General features: G+C 43.4%; 2 protein-coding genes across 4 annotated transcripts in view; both read left to right on the top strand.

The window, feature by feature from the left end:
- Positions 1 to 5,733, top strand: part of gpr158a (G protein-coupled receptor 158a) — a 42,430-nt gene extending 36,697 nt beyond the window's left edge. Inside the window, exons 9-12 of the mRNA XM_047023974.1 lie at positions 2,364 to 2,469; positions 2,948 to 3,094; positions 3,232 to 3,315; positions 3,802 to 5,733. Coding sequence (XP_046879930.1) covers positions 2,364 to 2,469; positions 2,948 to 3,094; positions 3,232 to 3,315; positions 3,802 to 5,676 — 2,212 coding nt within the window. The 3' untranslated portion in view covers positions 5,677 to 5,733. The remainder of the gene's footprint in view (positions 1 to 2,363; positions 2,470 to 2,947; positions 3,095 to 3,231; positions 3,316 to 3,801) is intronic.
- A 6,928-nt stretch (positions 5,734 to 12,661) lies between these two features.
- Positions 12,662 to 17,253, top strand: LOC124470184. Of its 3 annotated transcripts, none has more exons than XR_006956386.1 (13): positions 12,662 to 13,407; positions 13,548 to 13,696; positions 13,780 to 13,883; positions 13,955 to 13,989; positions 14,131 to 14,176; positions 14,315 to 14,370; positions 14,576 to 14,624; positions 14,970 to 15,110; positions 15,326 to 15,414; positions 15,503 to 15,545; positions 15,655 to 15,749; positions 16,013 to 16,310; positions 17,020 to 17,253. XR_006956386.1 is itself a non-coding variant. In XM_047023950.1 (13 exons), exons 2-13 carry the CDS (start codon positions 13,369 to 13,371, stop codon positions 16,112 to 16,114), a joined length of 948 nt encoding a protein of 315 aa, XP_046879906.1. In that variant the 5' UTR covers positions 12,662 to 13,056; positions 13,257 to 13,368; the 3' UTR covers positions 16,115 to 17,253. The 3 variants fall into 3 exon arrangements, 1 of the variants encoding a protein (XP_046879906.1); XR_006956385.1 differs by having other exon boundaries at positions 16,482 to 17,253; XM_047023950.1 differs by having other exon boundaries at positions 12,662 to 13,056; positions 13,257 to 13,407; positions 16,013 to 17,253.

Raw genomic sequence — 17,253 nt, 5'->3', positions numbered from 1 at the left:
TTGCATGTAGCTGACACAACAAATCCCCTTCCCAGTTGGAATCCCCCTTAATGGAGAACTCAGCTCACTCAGATTAAGTTGTAATTAGACACGTCAAGATGATTTATGTTTTGACACAGCATATGTTTGCAATCACTGGTGACAGTCTTTCAATCACACATTAACAGCCAATACAGATAAATTGCACTTTGGTGTTGTAGCCAAGATAGCTTCTGTGTGGCGTCAGACATGGCGATTTAGAAGTTTAAATGGTACATGTGCAGTATATTCTGTATACATAAATATGACATGCAGATGTGAATAAGTTATCCCTAGTTTGGTCCGTATTAATGTAGGTCTGTCTTGGTATTGGGAGAGAGAAGAGCGAGAGAGGGAGAGAGAGGGAGAGAGAGAGAGAGAGAGAGAGAGAGAGAGAGAGAGAGAGAGAGAGAGAGAGCGAGAGAGAGAGAGAGAGAGAGAGAGAGAGAGAGAGAGAGAGAGAGAGAGAGCGAGAGAGAGAGAGAGAGAGAGAGAGAGAGAGAGATAGGGGGGGAGAGAGGGAGGGAGAGAGGGAGAGAGAGAGAGAGAGAGAGAGAGAGAGAGAGAGAGAGAGAGAGAGAGAGAGAGAGAGAGACAGAGAGAGACAGAGAGAAACAGAGAGAGAGAGTGAGAGAGGCCCTTGTAAATATGAACACTTGTCTTGTCTGTGAAGGAGGTGTTGAGAGGAGGCTGCCACCAGGGACGCTTTCTGGGCCTTGTTAGAGCCAGCCTCCTCCAACCTTAGTCCCTGTTCCACCTGCCTTCAGCTCCCTCCCCACCCCGCTACAGTCAAGACCTTCTGGGATGTCTTACCAAGCAATCAGGGCTCCCGGTCTGGCAGAGCAGGTGGCTCAATGGACATTGAAAAATGAAAAGATAAGAGTAATTAGGACCTTGTGTGGTATGAGGATTCCAACCAGGGCTCAGTAGGAGTACATCAAGGCAGTTAAGTCCTCACACACGTTGGAACTTGGTTTGAACTCAAACAAAAGATGAAAGAGGAAGACTTCAGAGCTTCGGGTCCGACGATTTGCTAGACCTTAGCATTTTTATATGGCTTTAATCTATAGCCACTGTGCATTCATTAACCGTTCGCCAACTTCGACAAAATAATGAGCTGGCGGGATGACATTTATAGGATGAAGACTTTTCAGTGGTTGAATTAGTGTGTGACAAGATGTGCCAACTGTAAAGTAACTGCTGTAGTATAATTAAAGCCCTACTTCTGCTCTCAGCTCTGAAAAGTAACTGCTGTAGCATAATTAAAGCCTTGCTTTAGTTATATGTTGTACTCAATATAGGCAGTTTTTATGGATATATTATACAGTTAGTGTTTTGCCTGGTTGGACGATTACTTTAAATCGCTTTCCAATCATTTAAATATGCTTGGTATGTCATATCAATATTTTTTTCTTCTTCTGGAAAGATATCCTTTGCTCATAATGACTGCTGTTAGACATACTGTAAGCTTCACCAGGTAGCAACATTATAGAAACACAGCAATATACTGTAGAGTACAGACAAAACATCTGTAACCTTTGCTCTAAATCCAGTTCAAGGTGTGCACAATATCGTTGCTGGCTAATGGGCTGTTAAGAAAGAGAGGACACTTCCTGTTCTGTGTGGGAAGCACTCCCAGCAGTAGAGAAACCAGATGTTCACGCTCAGACAGACAGTGCATGAATCTAGTTGGGCTTAAAATAAAGTGATCAGCCGTCTCTGAGAAGGTTCCAGTGCTGTACGAAGTGGGATCGTTGTTTTGTTCGCTCGCTGACAGTGGTGGTCTTCTTCAGTTGTGCATTCGTATCATGCTCATTGAGCGGTTCAGAATCCCTGTCATGACAGTATTCTTCGATACGCCATTCATTGTGGAACTCTCTAGAAACGGCGTTTCCTGATGAAGTGTATTATGCTGCACTTGTATGCGTTAGATATCTAATCCAAAGACACACTCTAAGTGACATGGTGCGGCGCTAACAGCTCTTTTGTCCTCACTGTGAAATCTTTGAATCCGCTAATAGTCTGTGATATTTCTGAATGAGCAATATGATTAATGATCCTGCATAGCATTATCTAAAATCAGACAGAATGGGAAAATAATTTGCTGCTCAACAGAGCGTGGGCTTTATATAGAAAATTGAATTTTGGGTACATATTGGTTTTGCTTTTCATGGTACCTTGTATTTCTTGTTTAGATTTACATTTCTTTCCTTCTTTCTCTCCATCAATTTTCCTCTCACACTATATAATCCTCTATATCACTGTCATACCTTCTCTCCATCCTTCTCTCTCTTACTTCCCCCACCCCGCCTGCCCGCCCTCCCTCTCCCTCTCTCTTCTCTCAGGTTCACTCTGGCTCCTGAGCTCCACCCAGACTGGATGCTGTTGCTGGTCTTTGCTCACACACACCTCACTGTGACCATCACTTTCGGACTTCTGCTGGTCCCCAAGGTATGGCGTCTGACCTTTCAGTCCACTTTGATGAGACTTTTAATTAACTAACAGCATTACAGTAATAGCTGGAGATACTAAGGGGAGGTACAGGATGACTTCACATTTACATTTACATTACATTTAGTCATTTAGCAGACGCTCTTATCCAGAGCGACTTACAGTAAGTACAGGGACATTCCCCCCGAGACTAGTAGGGTGAAGTGCCTTGCCCAAGGACACAACGTCATTTTGCACGGCGGGGAATCGATCCGGCAACCTTCTGATTACTAGCCCGACTCCCACACCGCTCAGCCATCTGACTCCCTGCATTGGATTTTATAGGGATAATATATGTTTATACATAGACACACACTTGTATTGCAATTGTATGCTAAACGCTATTTGTACAGCATACAATGAAAGGGATGACGGTGTCTGCTAAATGAATTCAATGTCAAATGTAAAAAAAGAATCTCTTTTCTTTTGTGACTTCCAGTTCCTGTTTGCCGGCACCCAGATGAGGGACGACATAGCGGTGGAGGCGTACGAGGATGAGCTGGACATGGGTCGCTCGGGGTCTTACCTCAACAGCAGCATCACCTCCGCCTGGAGTGAACACAGCCTGGACCCAGAGGACATCCGGGTGAGCCCCGCCCCCACCTCCCCTCCGTCCCGCCAAATCTCACATTCTCTTTTTAATAACCTGATGATGTAAATAATTTGTCCCCTGCTGACCCCCATGACAAAAAATACTGAGCCCCGGCAGTTTTTTTATTGCAGACGCCAGACGAAATGGGCCCGCTCAGTTCTATTAATGGCTGTGGCGTAAGGTCTTGCGACAGTCTTTGGGAAAAACGTACCAATGTGAGCAGAAGGTTCTGTTTGTTTGTTAGAGCTGAAGGAGTCTCTCGCCAGCCAAAGACTCAAGCAAACTGTCCATGTCAGTGGATCAGTGTGAGACATAGAAACCCCTCACTGTGCATCCCGCCTGCTACTGTCAGTGCTAGTGGTCACTATCGGAGAAACGCACAAGCAGAACATTGTATTTGAAGATTTAAGAACCGATGCAAAGAGGCTGTTTCAGAGCTAACAATAAAACGCTTTTCATTTTTTTAAGCTGTCCAAGACCGTCCTTGTCTTTCATTTGAGCACTTGTCCGTAGCTGCGTGTCATCGATTTGTACTGCATGTCTCTCTGTGTGTGATAGGATGTCTGCTATTTGTAACACCGTTTATTTCTTTGCAGTTTCAGAAACAATGTTCAAATCACCATTCAAATACAGCACTCCGCTGTTGATCATTTCTCACCTGATCTTTGTTTCTTTTCCCCTTTCCTCGACAAACCATTTAGGAGGAGCTGAAAAAGCTGTACTCACAGCTGGAGATATACAAGAGGAAGAAGATGCTGGCCAACAACCCTCACCTTCAGAAAAAACGGAGCTCCAAGAAAGGTCTGGGTCGATCATTGATGAGGCGCATCACGGAGATCCCCGAGTCCGTCCACAGGCAGTATAGCCGCGATGACAAAGAGATGGGGGACCACGGAAGCAACCGGAACAGCATCTGCGTCCTTAGAAAAAACCCCTTTGACCCTTCCCACCCTGGGAAGCCAGCCAAAGAGGAGTCACTGAAGAGCAAGGTGTTCTCCCTGAAGAAGTCCCACAGCAGCTATGATCACGTCCGTGACCAGAGCGAAGACTCGAGTAGCTCCACCACAGACAAGATGGAGGTCGCCACGGCTGAGGGCTCCCTCCTGGACACCTTAATGGGCAAGAAGCTGGTGAAGAAGAAGTCCGATGAGAAGCTAGACGCCACGAGTGAATCCACCGAATCGGTTCCTCTGGTCTGCAAGTCAGCCAGCGCTCATAACTTGACCGCAGACAAGAAGCCAATTCATCCTCGGACCTCCATGTTGCAGAAGTCTCTCAGTGTCATCGCCAGTGCTAAAGAAAAGACCCTGGGACTGACAACGAAGACTCTGGAGGACAGTACTAAGAAGGCTCCGCCGAAAAGCAAAGACAACAAGTCTGGCACGGACTCAGAGGACGAAGGCTACCCCAAGATGATTGTCAGCCAGTCGGTGGAGTACAAACAGACCGCTGCCAAAGCCGGGATCATGAAGCACCAGGGAAGCGGCAGCCAGCCGTCCATATGCTCCGAAGCCACCAAGGGCAAGGAACTGTACAATCTGTCTGAGGTGTGTCCTTGGGAAGTGGAGGACCTCCCAACACCATCTGAAAACAAGTCCCAGAAGCACGTGTCCATAGCGCCTGAAGGAACCACGACTGTCCATGGAAGTGGCACCAAAGGCACGAAATCCCAGCAGTCGAAGCAAAAGGGCTCGGATCAGTCCCCTTCGACTGCCCGGCATTCTAAAGACCTCCAGAAGACAGCAGACCGAGCAGATATATGTCCGTGGGAAGATGGAGCGGAGAGCCAGGGGTCCAAACATCCACCCACCAGCCAGGCCATCCAACCATCTCAGGCCCCCCAGTCCAACCAGGCCACGCCTGCAGCAGAAGGCTCCAAAAACCAACAAGCCGATGTCTGTCCATGGGACTTTGAGGAAGTGGCCTCCAAAAAAGTTGAGGTTGCTCACTCACCAGATAAGACCAAACAGAAGAAAGGCACTGCTCCGGTCGACGGTAAAGGGAAGAATGTGCTACCAGAGCCCTCTAAGTCAATGGGCAGCTCCCTCCAACCATCAACCACAAAGGCTGACATCTGTCCCTGGGACTACGATGCTCCAACTGCAGCCCCGAGTTCGGAGAAAATCCCGAGTCCCACTCAGGTCTCCAAAAAGAAGGACCCCCCCTCGCTAAAGAAGAGCACACCTTCCACAAGAACAGCAGAGAAGGAGAAAGAGAAGATGAAAGATATTGACAATGAGAAAAGTCGAGCAAAAGCCAAGGACAAGAGCAAATCCTCCGAGAAACAAACAACCAAGATGGCGGAAGTCTGCCCTTGGGATGTGGAGAGCTGTCAGGAAGTGCCAACAGCGGAAACACGGAAAGGTGCCAATGTTGAAGCAGCCAAAGGAAAAGAGGCTGAAGTCTGTCCGTGGGATTATGAGGATAGTTCAGATAGAAAAGATGCAGAAAAGAGCGGCACTCCATCCAAACAGAAACAGAGCACTCCCAATCCAAAAGGGGGTGGGGTCAGCGGGGTGAAAAGGGCAGACGTTTGTCCCTGGGATGTGGATGACAGTTCGGTAGAAAAAGCATGACCCTCGACTCAAACGGACAACTGAAATGATAGTTCTTGTTGTATACATTTTTCCACTTTAAAGTCCTAAAAATATATTGACATTTTACTATGAATACGGTGACTTGGATGAAAAGATCAAGTTGCACAAGTTGCCTTCCTTTCCAATTGTTTTTTTTGTTGCTTTTATTGTCTATTTTGGAATAAAAGTGAAACAGAAACAAAGCAACAAAATCATGAGAAGCATTCCAGAGTATACAGAGTATTCTTGCTGATAAATCATAGTCTTACAATTATGCAACCTTTCATTCACTTTTACACAACTCATATCCTAACATTTACGATGTTTCTAAGTTATCTGGTGGTGGTATCAACATCGTCTCACATGTTTTAAAGGCCAGAGAGTTTGCAGTGAAGTGAAATACTGTGAGTCTGGAAAGAGACGGAATATGAAGCAGACAAGCAGATCCTCCATACAACTGCATGAGAAATTCATATGTACAATGTATTCTGGTATGAACCGCCTAGCCAGATGAACTTAAAACAAATACATTGAGAAAGCAAATGCCAAAGAATAACATAACTTTAATTGAATGATAGTACACGGAAGATGACACCTCAATATCTAATAGCTGTTGTGTGTCCAAGTCAAGACACTTAGTGAGGGAATCGGCCTAGAGCACTTTAGCCAAAACCCCATGTGTAAAATAAATAAAAAATTTAGAGTTTAAGGACAATATGTTCTCTAGCTATGATTTCTATATCCTCTTTGTTCAGCCTTATAGTCCTTGAAGGTTGTCAGATATACATGCCCTCTAAACTCAGACATCTAAATTGCTGAATTTTTAGATTTCATGTTTAGATCTCAGCTACTTCCAATTCTTCCATATCTTCAGAGATGTATTACTGTATGTGCCTAACTAAATAGAAATGTCTTGTACTTGTCTTAAATCGTCCTGATTGGAGCAGGGGGAGCCCCTTAGCCTTCTGATTGGAGCAGGGGGAGCCCCTTGGCATTCTGATTGGAGCAGGGGGAGCCCCTTAGTGTTCTGTGATGGTGGTTTATATAAACAGCATGCTCAGCCAGGTAATGGGTACTTGGACCCCATTTGGTTTGTCAACCAAAGCGAATTACTTCTTTGTGTTGATAGTTCATTGGCATGTTTCATTGTGCTCTCAACGGCACTCGCTATCTGGCTCGACTGATTTTATATTGATAAAAACACATTCAATTGTTGAGAGGTTTATGCTCATAGGATTATGTCCCAACCTTCTTTCTGATTGGAAAGTATGCCAATGATACTTTGGTAACTTTTTAATTATTTGACCAGTCAGTGTAAGTACACTATTGGTTTGTGTTGGGGTCTTCATTGACACGTTCCACACAAGGTTTGAAAAACATTTCTGCAGTATTATCAATATTCAATGACAGATCCACATTTTTCATGTTGTTATTTATTTCCTATTCAACATCAAGAAGAAAAGTAATGAAAATGATATTGATGTAAAACACACTTCTCTGTGCCATTAGTCAGAGGGCATGGGTCCTTACTTTGAAAATTGAATCACATGAGACACTTTATTTTAAAAAATAAGAATGCTAAATGCTAATAAACTGTATTTCAATTAACGCTACAAGATAGTCAAAATCTTTCTGGAAGGCCTTCATTGGAAATACTTCCATCCAGTACTTATAGATAAACAAACCCTGAATCAATTTGTTGAACAAAGAGGAAGATCATCTAAGGTAATGAGAGCCTGAGAGCCTGACTCCATGAGATGTAGCTGTGGTGTCTCACTCTTCTCCCCCACTACTGAAAATCATTTCCACCATTGACCTCTTGGGCATGTGTGAAATATGTCCAACAAGGTAGTTTCCGCCTCAGAGGAGGAGATTTGCCGTCAGCCCTGCTTTATGAGCTTCTAGAACACCGTCTGAAAAGAGGTGTCAGACTCTTAGATTGATTATAATGCTTTGATGAACCTGTATGATATTTACGATTCAGCATGATATGGAACTCAGGGTGAATCTGTAAAGGATTCCAGGGTTCTATCCTGCTCCAGGCTTCCCCCAACTTTTGATTGGACATGACAAAAGTATAAACTGATCTCATTGGGTCTTGGGATTTTTGTGAACGACCCCCTGGAAACCTATAATATAACTGAAACATAATGGTGTTTTTATTTATTTATTAAATTCCATACTGTAGCTTGTTGCATAGTTTATTGGATGCAGACAATTCCATGGCTGGGTTTTACATTTATAGACTTAAAAAAACGATCTTATATGTCTTTGCTGGTTAAAGGATTTAGGTTGCGATTAGGGAGCAGAAGTTCAGCTCATCGCTCAGTATCAAAATGTGCTTTAACCTGTCTTTTAGTCTGTCTTTCTGGAAATGGTCCATGTAATGCAGCAGTATATTTATATATGAATGTTTACAGTTAAAAACGTCACCTCCATTGGTAAACATCCATATATTTGGGTGTGAGAACTTTGGCCCATTGTTGACCAGTAACCTTTTCAACATTGATAACCATTTGTCCTGTTGTTACTTTTACCATGGTGGTTTTTGTTTGTTGCCTCATTTTATTTCAACCAGACTTGTGACCAAACCAAGTAATCTGATGGGAAATACTACTACTGCTACTACTACTACTACTACTACTACTACTACTACTACTACTACTACTACTACTACTCAATGCTGTAACGTTGTAACAATTGCTCTTGTGGCTTCTGCATGATATCAAGAAATTAGTAGGACCGATGTTTCACTGCCCTTGATAGAACAAAAAATAAAACATTTATCTTTTATGGACTGTTACAAGTTGTATAGTGAGTGATAGTGTACCCAAAAACCACTGTATTATGTACTTGCTATACCTATTGCTCTATGACAAGCTAATAGCATCCTTATATGGGAATATTTGGTAGATTTATATTGTGTTACATTGTGATAGCATGTACATAAAAGATACCTCCTCTGCAATAAATATTTATATGAAACTCAACTGTGTGCTTCCGTTTATGATTTTAACCTTAATTAAAAAATAAATGGGTGCCAATGTTCCTTTCCAGTCAGAGAATCAAAGATAAAGTTTAAGGTAATGTTTTATAATAATTATTATAATTCAAAATAATAATTCATACTTTGTATTGGAAGAAAAAAAACATTGGCAGACAGTACAGCATTAGTTCTGGCACTACAGCAAGGCAGGATGCCTTGGCAGACATTTACCTTGTCTCAAGTTTAGTGAGTCAGGGCTCCAGACTCACACACTCAGGGAAGCAAGCATTTAAAAGCCCCCGGCATCCCAACCACTAATACGTGTATGTGCGTCTTGGCTCCAGTCCTGAAATGCTTTTATGAGATGTTGAGGTCCTTTGGACGGAGACCATTGGGAACCAAGCAGGAAAAGGAAGGCTCAGATGATATCAGAGTATAAGTATTGCACAGGTCAGACTGCTGTAGCGGTTTGGTTTCAGAGGTTTTCTATGGGTTTCCCAAACACATTTGTTGTCTAAAGTTCAGTCAAAAGGTATTCCATTACTCATCTCCAATGATTGAAACCTGAATCTGTAAAATAATCCAGCTAAAACTCTTTCTCCAAAAGTTAATCCGCTTGTAAACTCTATTGGGTATTTAAATCAATGTCTAATTCAAATGTCGTTAAGGTCACTCAACTTCTAAGTAAATACACTAATTACATCAATATTTTTTTGTGTCAGGTTCAAATGGACTGTTGTGGTAAAATAAAATTACTTCAGTTTAGCAATGTGATTGTAATCCAAATATATACAAAAATAAATACTTTTGTGTGTTTGCAATGTGTGCAAGCTTCTGGGCTAATTCACAGTCACCCACCATGATGTTAGGAGCACACCTCTTCAGCCATGGCCAAAAGTATTGGGAGCGACACACATTTGGTGTTTGCAAAGCTTGCTGGGCCTTGGGATAAAACGACTGCTATCATCATTTCAGTAAGTCATATCATCAGCAGAGGGGAAAGTGTGAACTAGTTCTAGCCAGGTGAAATCACTATCATTCTGATTGGATTTTAAGAGAAGATTGACTGCTGTAAAAGAGGGGACTATTTGCATTTATTGAAAATATTCGCCCCCCCAAATCTTAAAAAAATATGAAATGTGCCTTGTTGTATTCCAGTATTCTATAGAAACACGTGAAAACATTTTCCTCAAATACTGAACCAGCAAACTTTGCAAAACACAACATTTGTCAATGCCATAACTTATGGCCACACCTCTAAACCGACCTCTTTCTTCTGCTTCCATCCTCTTTTCCTGTTTGTGTTTAGCAGGGAGAAGGTGTTTTAGTTGTCATTTTCATCTTCACTTCTTTGACAAAATGCAGTCGATTTGACTGCAGTGCTACAACAAAAACATTCCCTTCCATCATTTCATCCACCTTTGTGCACAAATTCACAAGTAGTTACTCCATGTGCTTGTGTCTTTGTTTGTTGTTTCCTTTGTACGGGGACACATCAAACTAGTCTTATTTTTAAACCTTAGACAATGATCGGTGTGTCCAGATGAATCATATGCCTTTGTTGGTGGGTGGGTGGGTGGGTGGGTGGGTGGGTGGGTGTGTGTGTGTGTGTGTGTGTAGGAGGAGGAGGGAGAGCTAGGAGAATGCTGATCACTCTGCACAAGGCAACATGGTCTGTCACTGACTCATCATCCTTTCAGATGCAGGGATGGATGGAGGCGGTTGTCAGGGAAGGGTGGGGGGGTTGTCAGGGAAGGGCGGAGGGGGGGCGAGGGCTGGGTGGGCGTTGAGGGGGCAGGGCAATGAGGTCATGACATGTCTCAAAGCTGGATTATGAGTCATGACCACAGTCTCAGTGTGTGGGTGCCACCTGGCAGGGAGGTGTTACACACACACACACACACACACATACACACACACACACAGCATGGTCTAGTTTAAATTCACTCAACCAACCGACATACACTCTGGACTGTATTATATAACTTTGATTTCAATATGAATCTCTTTCGAGTTCCCACATAACGTCCGGGACTTTCACGTCTCCTAGTTGTGTGATCATCACCAAGGAAAATCACAGCATTTGCTCCTGCCAGCAAAGCCAGTGGGTAGCCACCCACAAAGACTACTCAAAGACTGCCCATCTTCCACAAAAGCCAACTCGGGTCTGGACAGCATGTTCAGACCCCTTAGTATTATCATTAGAGGGTCCCAGTGCTGTGTGTGTGTAAGTAAGGTTAGGGAGGTGGGGAGTGCGTTCGTGAGATGGGGCCCTGGGGGGGGTGTGTGTGAGGTTGGGAGGGGTGGCGGTGTGGGTGTGTATAGGGGTACAGCCATGACTCACCAAGCGTCCTCGTTCAGCACCCCCGCCATCGCCTCCTCGGGCTCTGGCTGACGACCAACCACGGCAACCAAGAGACGCAACCGCCTTTGCCCGGGTAATGGATGTGTCATCTATCTCCCTATTATATATCCCTGTCAAGGTTTCCTCAGGTTGTTAAATGAAAGAAACGGCTGTAAATGGATGTGTGTGGTAAGTGTCACATCAACCTGTTGGTACACGTGTTGCATTTACTGGCTTGTGTCAGGAAACAGCATAGTCATCTGGTGACGTTCACGGTGACTGCATGGTTTGGTGCGGTAGGTCAAACTCATTTTGAAAGGACCCCACTGTACACACGTCAGTTCCTTTAGTGATGTGCTCGATGGATGTGTGGATCCAACACTGCTGATGGCTTGGAACTGTGAAGCTCATAGGAAATTGTATCACAATAGTGAATCATAAGGCATCAGTGTTGTACATTTTTCAGTCAAGTTTATGAAGAAATACTTTGAAATCATTTTAATAGACTAGGCACTCAGGTCCAGTAAGTCTCACAGAGGGAAAAAAGGATTCACATTCATTAATATTTTGAGGTAACAAACAAAGTAGATGCGTATAATGCTTGAATGATTATTCATAGTTTCATTGAAAACACCTTTACAGGAGGACTCATTATGTATGGTTTCATAGAAATTACACAGTTTGACAGTCCCCCAGCTGAGAGCCAGGTATTGTAATAAGCCACACTTGGATGAACATGTAGCCTATGATATCATTTCTATTTCTATTCGTTGGTGCTACTGTAAGAACTTGCTTATTCAGACTACTAAACATGCTGCATTCTCAAGAGAAAACAGGTGCAGTGTGCCACATTCAAACTGCATTCAATGACACATTTGCAATTGTACAGTAAGTGCCCAAACAATGGGTTTTATTGAACTGCACTCTTATGTAAACATATTTTAATACCATGCTGAATAAAATTAAAGCATGAAATGGAGGTCATAGAGCTAAAGGTATAGAGCTAATAATCATTATATTTCACAACTGCAGATACTGGTATTCTACAACTACTGTTTGTCCATAAATTATATACGAAATAAGTTACAATTTGAATTGCCAATTTGAAGATTTAGGTATCCAATTAGGTTCAAATAAACTCACAAATTAGTTTCTGAATAGAAATTGTGAGGTCATGGATATCATCAGGTCAACGAGAATACTCTTACAATACATTCCTCATTGGCTGAAGGCTGTTTCCCAAATGATCTCCCCTGGTTGTCTTTCTACTCTTAGCTATGATTAACTAGGGGCCTCAGTGACACCTTTTGTCCCAATTAAAAGAGGCCTCTGCAACCTCTTGAAGAGAAACTCCACTGTGTGTGCGTGGACCTGTCAGAATACAGAAGAAAGAACACCCCGTTTCTATCCACATCAATCGTAAGTGTCTAAGTACTGCAGTCTTGTACAGTAGGCTACGCGTAGCTTTTGTCTTCGGAAGCTGTTGTATCAATGGCATGGTCAAGCCAAACGTTCAATATTTCTGAAAACAGACGCCAAACTGGAAGAGCGTGGTTAAAAACTGCAAATTGTGAGTGCAAATTGTGACTCGTAGTGAAATGCTGTGCAAATGATGCTTTTGGTGTTTACCTTAGGTGCGTGTTGCTTGATCAAAAACCATTTATGGAACCATCGGTTGCGCAGTGTCTCCTCGTGGACACAAATGGCACTGTCTGATGGTTATATTTCCTACTGCAAAAAATATCCACCGCTTTGCACAGTTGTGGGTATCGCCACCTTAGGCTTCTTGTATATTTATAGCGCGGAAAATACCTTATTTTTAAAAACTTTTTTGAAAATGGCCTCAATCCCCATAAAAATCTGTGTTGATTGTATTACTTCCGGTAACACTCCACAATAACAATCCACCGAGTATGGTTATTTTCCAAGTAACATTCTCACTTCCATATGAGCCAAAATTGCAACCATGAGGTTGGCATAGGTCTGTGCAGCTGCGAAAAAAGTATTGATTCGTGTATTTCCGTGCTTAAACCGCCATCTGAACAAGAAGGTGAAAAGCTCTTCTATTAAGTTCAACAGGCACGCGTATTGTCATAATTGTCCTAACCTCTGACAATTATGACGTAGCCTTATAGAAAACAATATTGACTAATTTTGGTTCAAAGCGCGTCAATAGTGATATCCTTGCTTGCTCTTTGTCTCTGCGCCTGCTTCCCCGTCCCCTCTCTGATCTTCTCTCCCCTCTGCTAGATTTGGGTGAGCTGTTGAGAATTTCTTATTTTTCTCATCCACAAACAAGTAGTGTTTAAACTCCGCAGTTGAGGGATCAAACATTAAGAGTCGTGTGGTTGAGTTGCCACTAATGCCTGGGGAAATCCCGAGCCCACCTGCGTCAGCATTGGTAAGTCAGCCTTCTAACCTTAACCATGATTATCTGCCCTAGTGGTTAAAGCAGTGTGTTTTTGGGAAGGGTATTTAGACTTTCAGAAAATCATTGTGTAAAAAAATACATATTGTGCCCTGTGGATTGGATCATCATAGCGCCGGCAAAGTATGGAGGTCAAAAAGGTTGTGGAGGAGTACTGTCCCAAGGAGAGAGAAGAGGGTATGAATGTGATCACACGAAGATCCAGTCTGTCCAGCAGCCGACGCACCACCGACCGCTGTCGAGGAAGAGACTATCTGCACAGGTGGGTGACGGTCACCTCCAACAGAAAAACAACACTACATCATTGTAATCTACCAGTTGAGTGACCCAACATGACTGTTTTAGTACCGTGACCGAGGAGGATGAGGAGGTATACACGCCAAGATCAGAGGGCAGAGACGACCCGGAAAACCACACTGCATGGACACCTCACCGGTTTATTACTTTAAGTAGGTGGTAGTACTATCATGCTTTTCTCCCTGTATGAACTGGCTTTCTGATCTAGTTTCCACATTCACAGACTCTCCTGCCAGGGAGGAGTCGACTTGGTCCCTGGTAAGTGCACAACAATACGACCAAGATCCAAGCATTAAACTGTACAGAACATATGAACATACAGAACAGAATCATCTGTTTATGTCACTACTGAAGAATATTGTGCAACTTTGATCAAATAACTCTTTGTTTTCATAACAGAACTGTGAAACAGTGGCGGAGAAGGAAACACAGGGAAACGCTCACAGTATGTGCCCGACAATAGAACTGCCCTTGTAAAACAGTTGTCATGGGTGTGCGTACTCCACAGCGCACGCCGTCTGAATAGTCACGACGACAGTCAAATGGTGTATTTTTTAAAAAGCACAACCGTTTCTTTCGTCAGGGATGTGCGTGGCTGAAAGACGAACGACTGGAATGAAAGACGGCGCGTGGAGACTGGTGAGTCACGGCGCATTGCCGGGATTGACTCAAGGCCAGACTATGAGCGTGGGTCGTGGTGGTGACCTCAAGCACAATGTTATTTGCTGTGAATGATGACATTCATTGACGTCTCATCAGCTTTTTACGAGGTCTATTTTACGTACCTGTTATAAGCTTTATATAACATGGGTGATGATGACACCCTTTCTCTGTGTGGTTTCAGTGGCCTTCCAGCCCACTGTGCAATGGATATGAAGCAGCTTTCCTTAAAAGTGAGATCATTTAGCCTTTATTATTAGATATTTACGCTAATTCAGAAATGTAACACCCTGCCATGGTTCGTCACCATTCATCAAAATGATGTGATGATGCAATAAGATGATGATGATGATTGATGGTGGCATGGGACTTGTGTTATTCAATCAGCATCATGAGGGCTGACTCAGTTATCATGCACAGTGTCACGCTGATTAAATATCGTTCTCTCACCCCCCCTAAAAAGAATGATAAACTGAATGCCTCTTGATGAAATGGAGATAAGTGATGCTGTTTAAAAGCTGGAATTTTCCCCCTTGTAATTCCACCTGCAATGTTTCATGATGATATTTACTTCCTAGGTTTGCCAGTGCAGGGGCTCGGCAGACAATCAGAGCCCCCCCCTGTGTCCTCCCCTACGGAAAGCCTGAGGGACAAACTGTACAGGAAAACCAAGCATGTGTTAGATTACACAGTCACTGATGCGATAGGAAAGCCTCCCGGTGAGTCAGTGATTAGGGAACAGGAAATGGAAAGTCACAGGACGGATTAAAAAACTCAGGATATCGACGGGCTTTGTTTCACGTTGTAATCATTTTCATGTTCATGTCAATACTTCATTTATGTGGTCATATAGGCCTTCCAATTAAGAACAATTATCTGTTTGGATGTGAACAAGTTGGGGTCTTTATATTTGATAAACGGGATATATTTTCAGTGAGGTGTGGCTCCAATCAAAGCCAGTTTTTCAGACCGTGTCTTCCGGAGTGGCATGCGTCCAATGTACCCACATCAAGGACAATCAATGTGAGTAGCACGACAGACATTAAAGCACACACCAGCATATGCACACACGCGTTAAGCAGATGTTTTGTGTTGGCTTTTGCTCTCTCAGACAAAGGAACTTTTCCGGACCACAGACATCAGAAAGACTAAAGGTAAAGATCACACACTCCTAGCATGATAAGAACAGACAATTCAAGAAAGACAACAATTTGACATTTGACAGCCTGGATAGTCTACATATGTCTTTATCCTACATTCTAGATGGTAGTCCGTGGATGAGGCTTAGAGACCGTATACCCAGCCGTGAAAGGAGCAACAGCACCTTGTCTTCTACTCCTTCATTCACAAGCACTAAGGTACCTTCATTGAATGAATCTGCAACTAAGGCATACCTTCATTGAAACAGGGTTGTTCCGTTAACAAGCTGGTGAAGACAATTACATATTTAGTCAAAAACAAAAACTGAAACATTTGATAAATTGTTATATCGAAATTGTCTAAATTACTGTGAACACTAGATGGCAGTGTTTATCCACGTTTGACAGATGCAACATGCAAACTCTTTTCTATGAAATCCCAGAGGAAAGCTCTAAAGTTACTAATCAATATATCATCCCAGGGGAACGCCTCATCCTCCCCTTCTAAGGAAGCTGCAATTAATATGCCATCTGTCGTCAGGAAGACCTCGAACATCATCATGGAGGCATGTGTCTCATTTTAGACAGCTCATCACAATCACAGACACCCAAAAGTATTTGGAGTAACACTATGATACAGTGTAAGTTGTACAGCAGGTCTCTCCTTGTGTTATTCAGGAGAGAAAGAGATGCTACTACAAGGATCTGTGCCAGCAGGTGGAGGAGAAAAGACAGGACCGGCAGAGAGAGAGAAAGAAAACTGCTTTGGCCAACCGTGAGGTGAGTCATGCCTGAAAAACGAAAGAGATGGTTAGATGGTTTGGTTAGAGCCGGTATCTAACACGAGCAATTCACAACTACCCGCCCTTAAGTCACACGTTTCCATTGTAACAGTTCATCTTGTGATTTGAAGCTGTGGAATTCTTCCTCTTGTTGCGCTTGTTCTCCCAGCACAATAAGACCATGCAGTTGTGTATCTGGGGGAAGCCAGGGAGTGGAGCCCCAAACTACCAGCTTAAGTCTGTGAGAAGGACCAGGTTCAGTTCCACAGGGATCATACCCCAGGAGCAGGTAGACTCCACAGCAGGTTTCAGCAGACGGTTTTATCCAAAGCAACATACAAAGACTGCATATAGAAATCACAGCAGAAAACTGTACACTTGATTATCTTGTGTACTACACTGTAGTATGTGACTTTGGAGAAAAGCATCTGCAGGAAAAGAAAAAAGCAAGCTACTTTACACGAAGTAAAGTGTATATAATGTATGAAGTACCATTTCCCCTGTATGATGGTCAACAGCTGAAACGTAACACTCAGGGCAGGCTATGCTAACACCAGGGGATGCTATGGGAACACCAGGGGACGCCTCTAGTCCGTGAAAGCCTCGTTTGAGGTCCTGACAAGAGTGTGGATCCTGGTCCTTGGAGGTGAATGTAGATCCTATTTTCTCATCTGGTCGTCTGAATGCTCTCTTTGTTCCATCCCCAGCTTCGCAGCACAGGCTTCTCTGGGACCCCCTTTCGTGTGGGTGTGAAGTGAACGCCATCCTCCCCCGTCCCACTTCAGCCCAGACCAGAAGACCAGACTGCTGATGTCATTAAACTATTGTTGTGCAGTGGGCCAAGTACCGTTCGTGTCTGACTTTTGCTCAAGTAGTGTTTTGGCTGGGGGTCAGATGGGAGTTAGGGAATTGGGCTACCAATCAGAAGGTTGCTGGTTTGA

The sequence above is a fragment of the Hypomesus transpacificus genome, chromosome 8 (genome assembly GCF_021917145.1).
Source record: "Hypomesus transpacificus isolate Combined female chromosome 8, fHypTra1, whole genome shotgun sequence".
Classification (NCBI taxonomy): domain Eukaryota; kingdom Metazoa; phylum Chordata; class Actinopteri; order Osmeriformes; family Osmeridae; genus Hypomesus; species Hypomesus transpacificus.
This window is presented reverse-complemented; position numbering and strand designations above follow the sequence as displayed.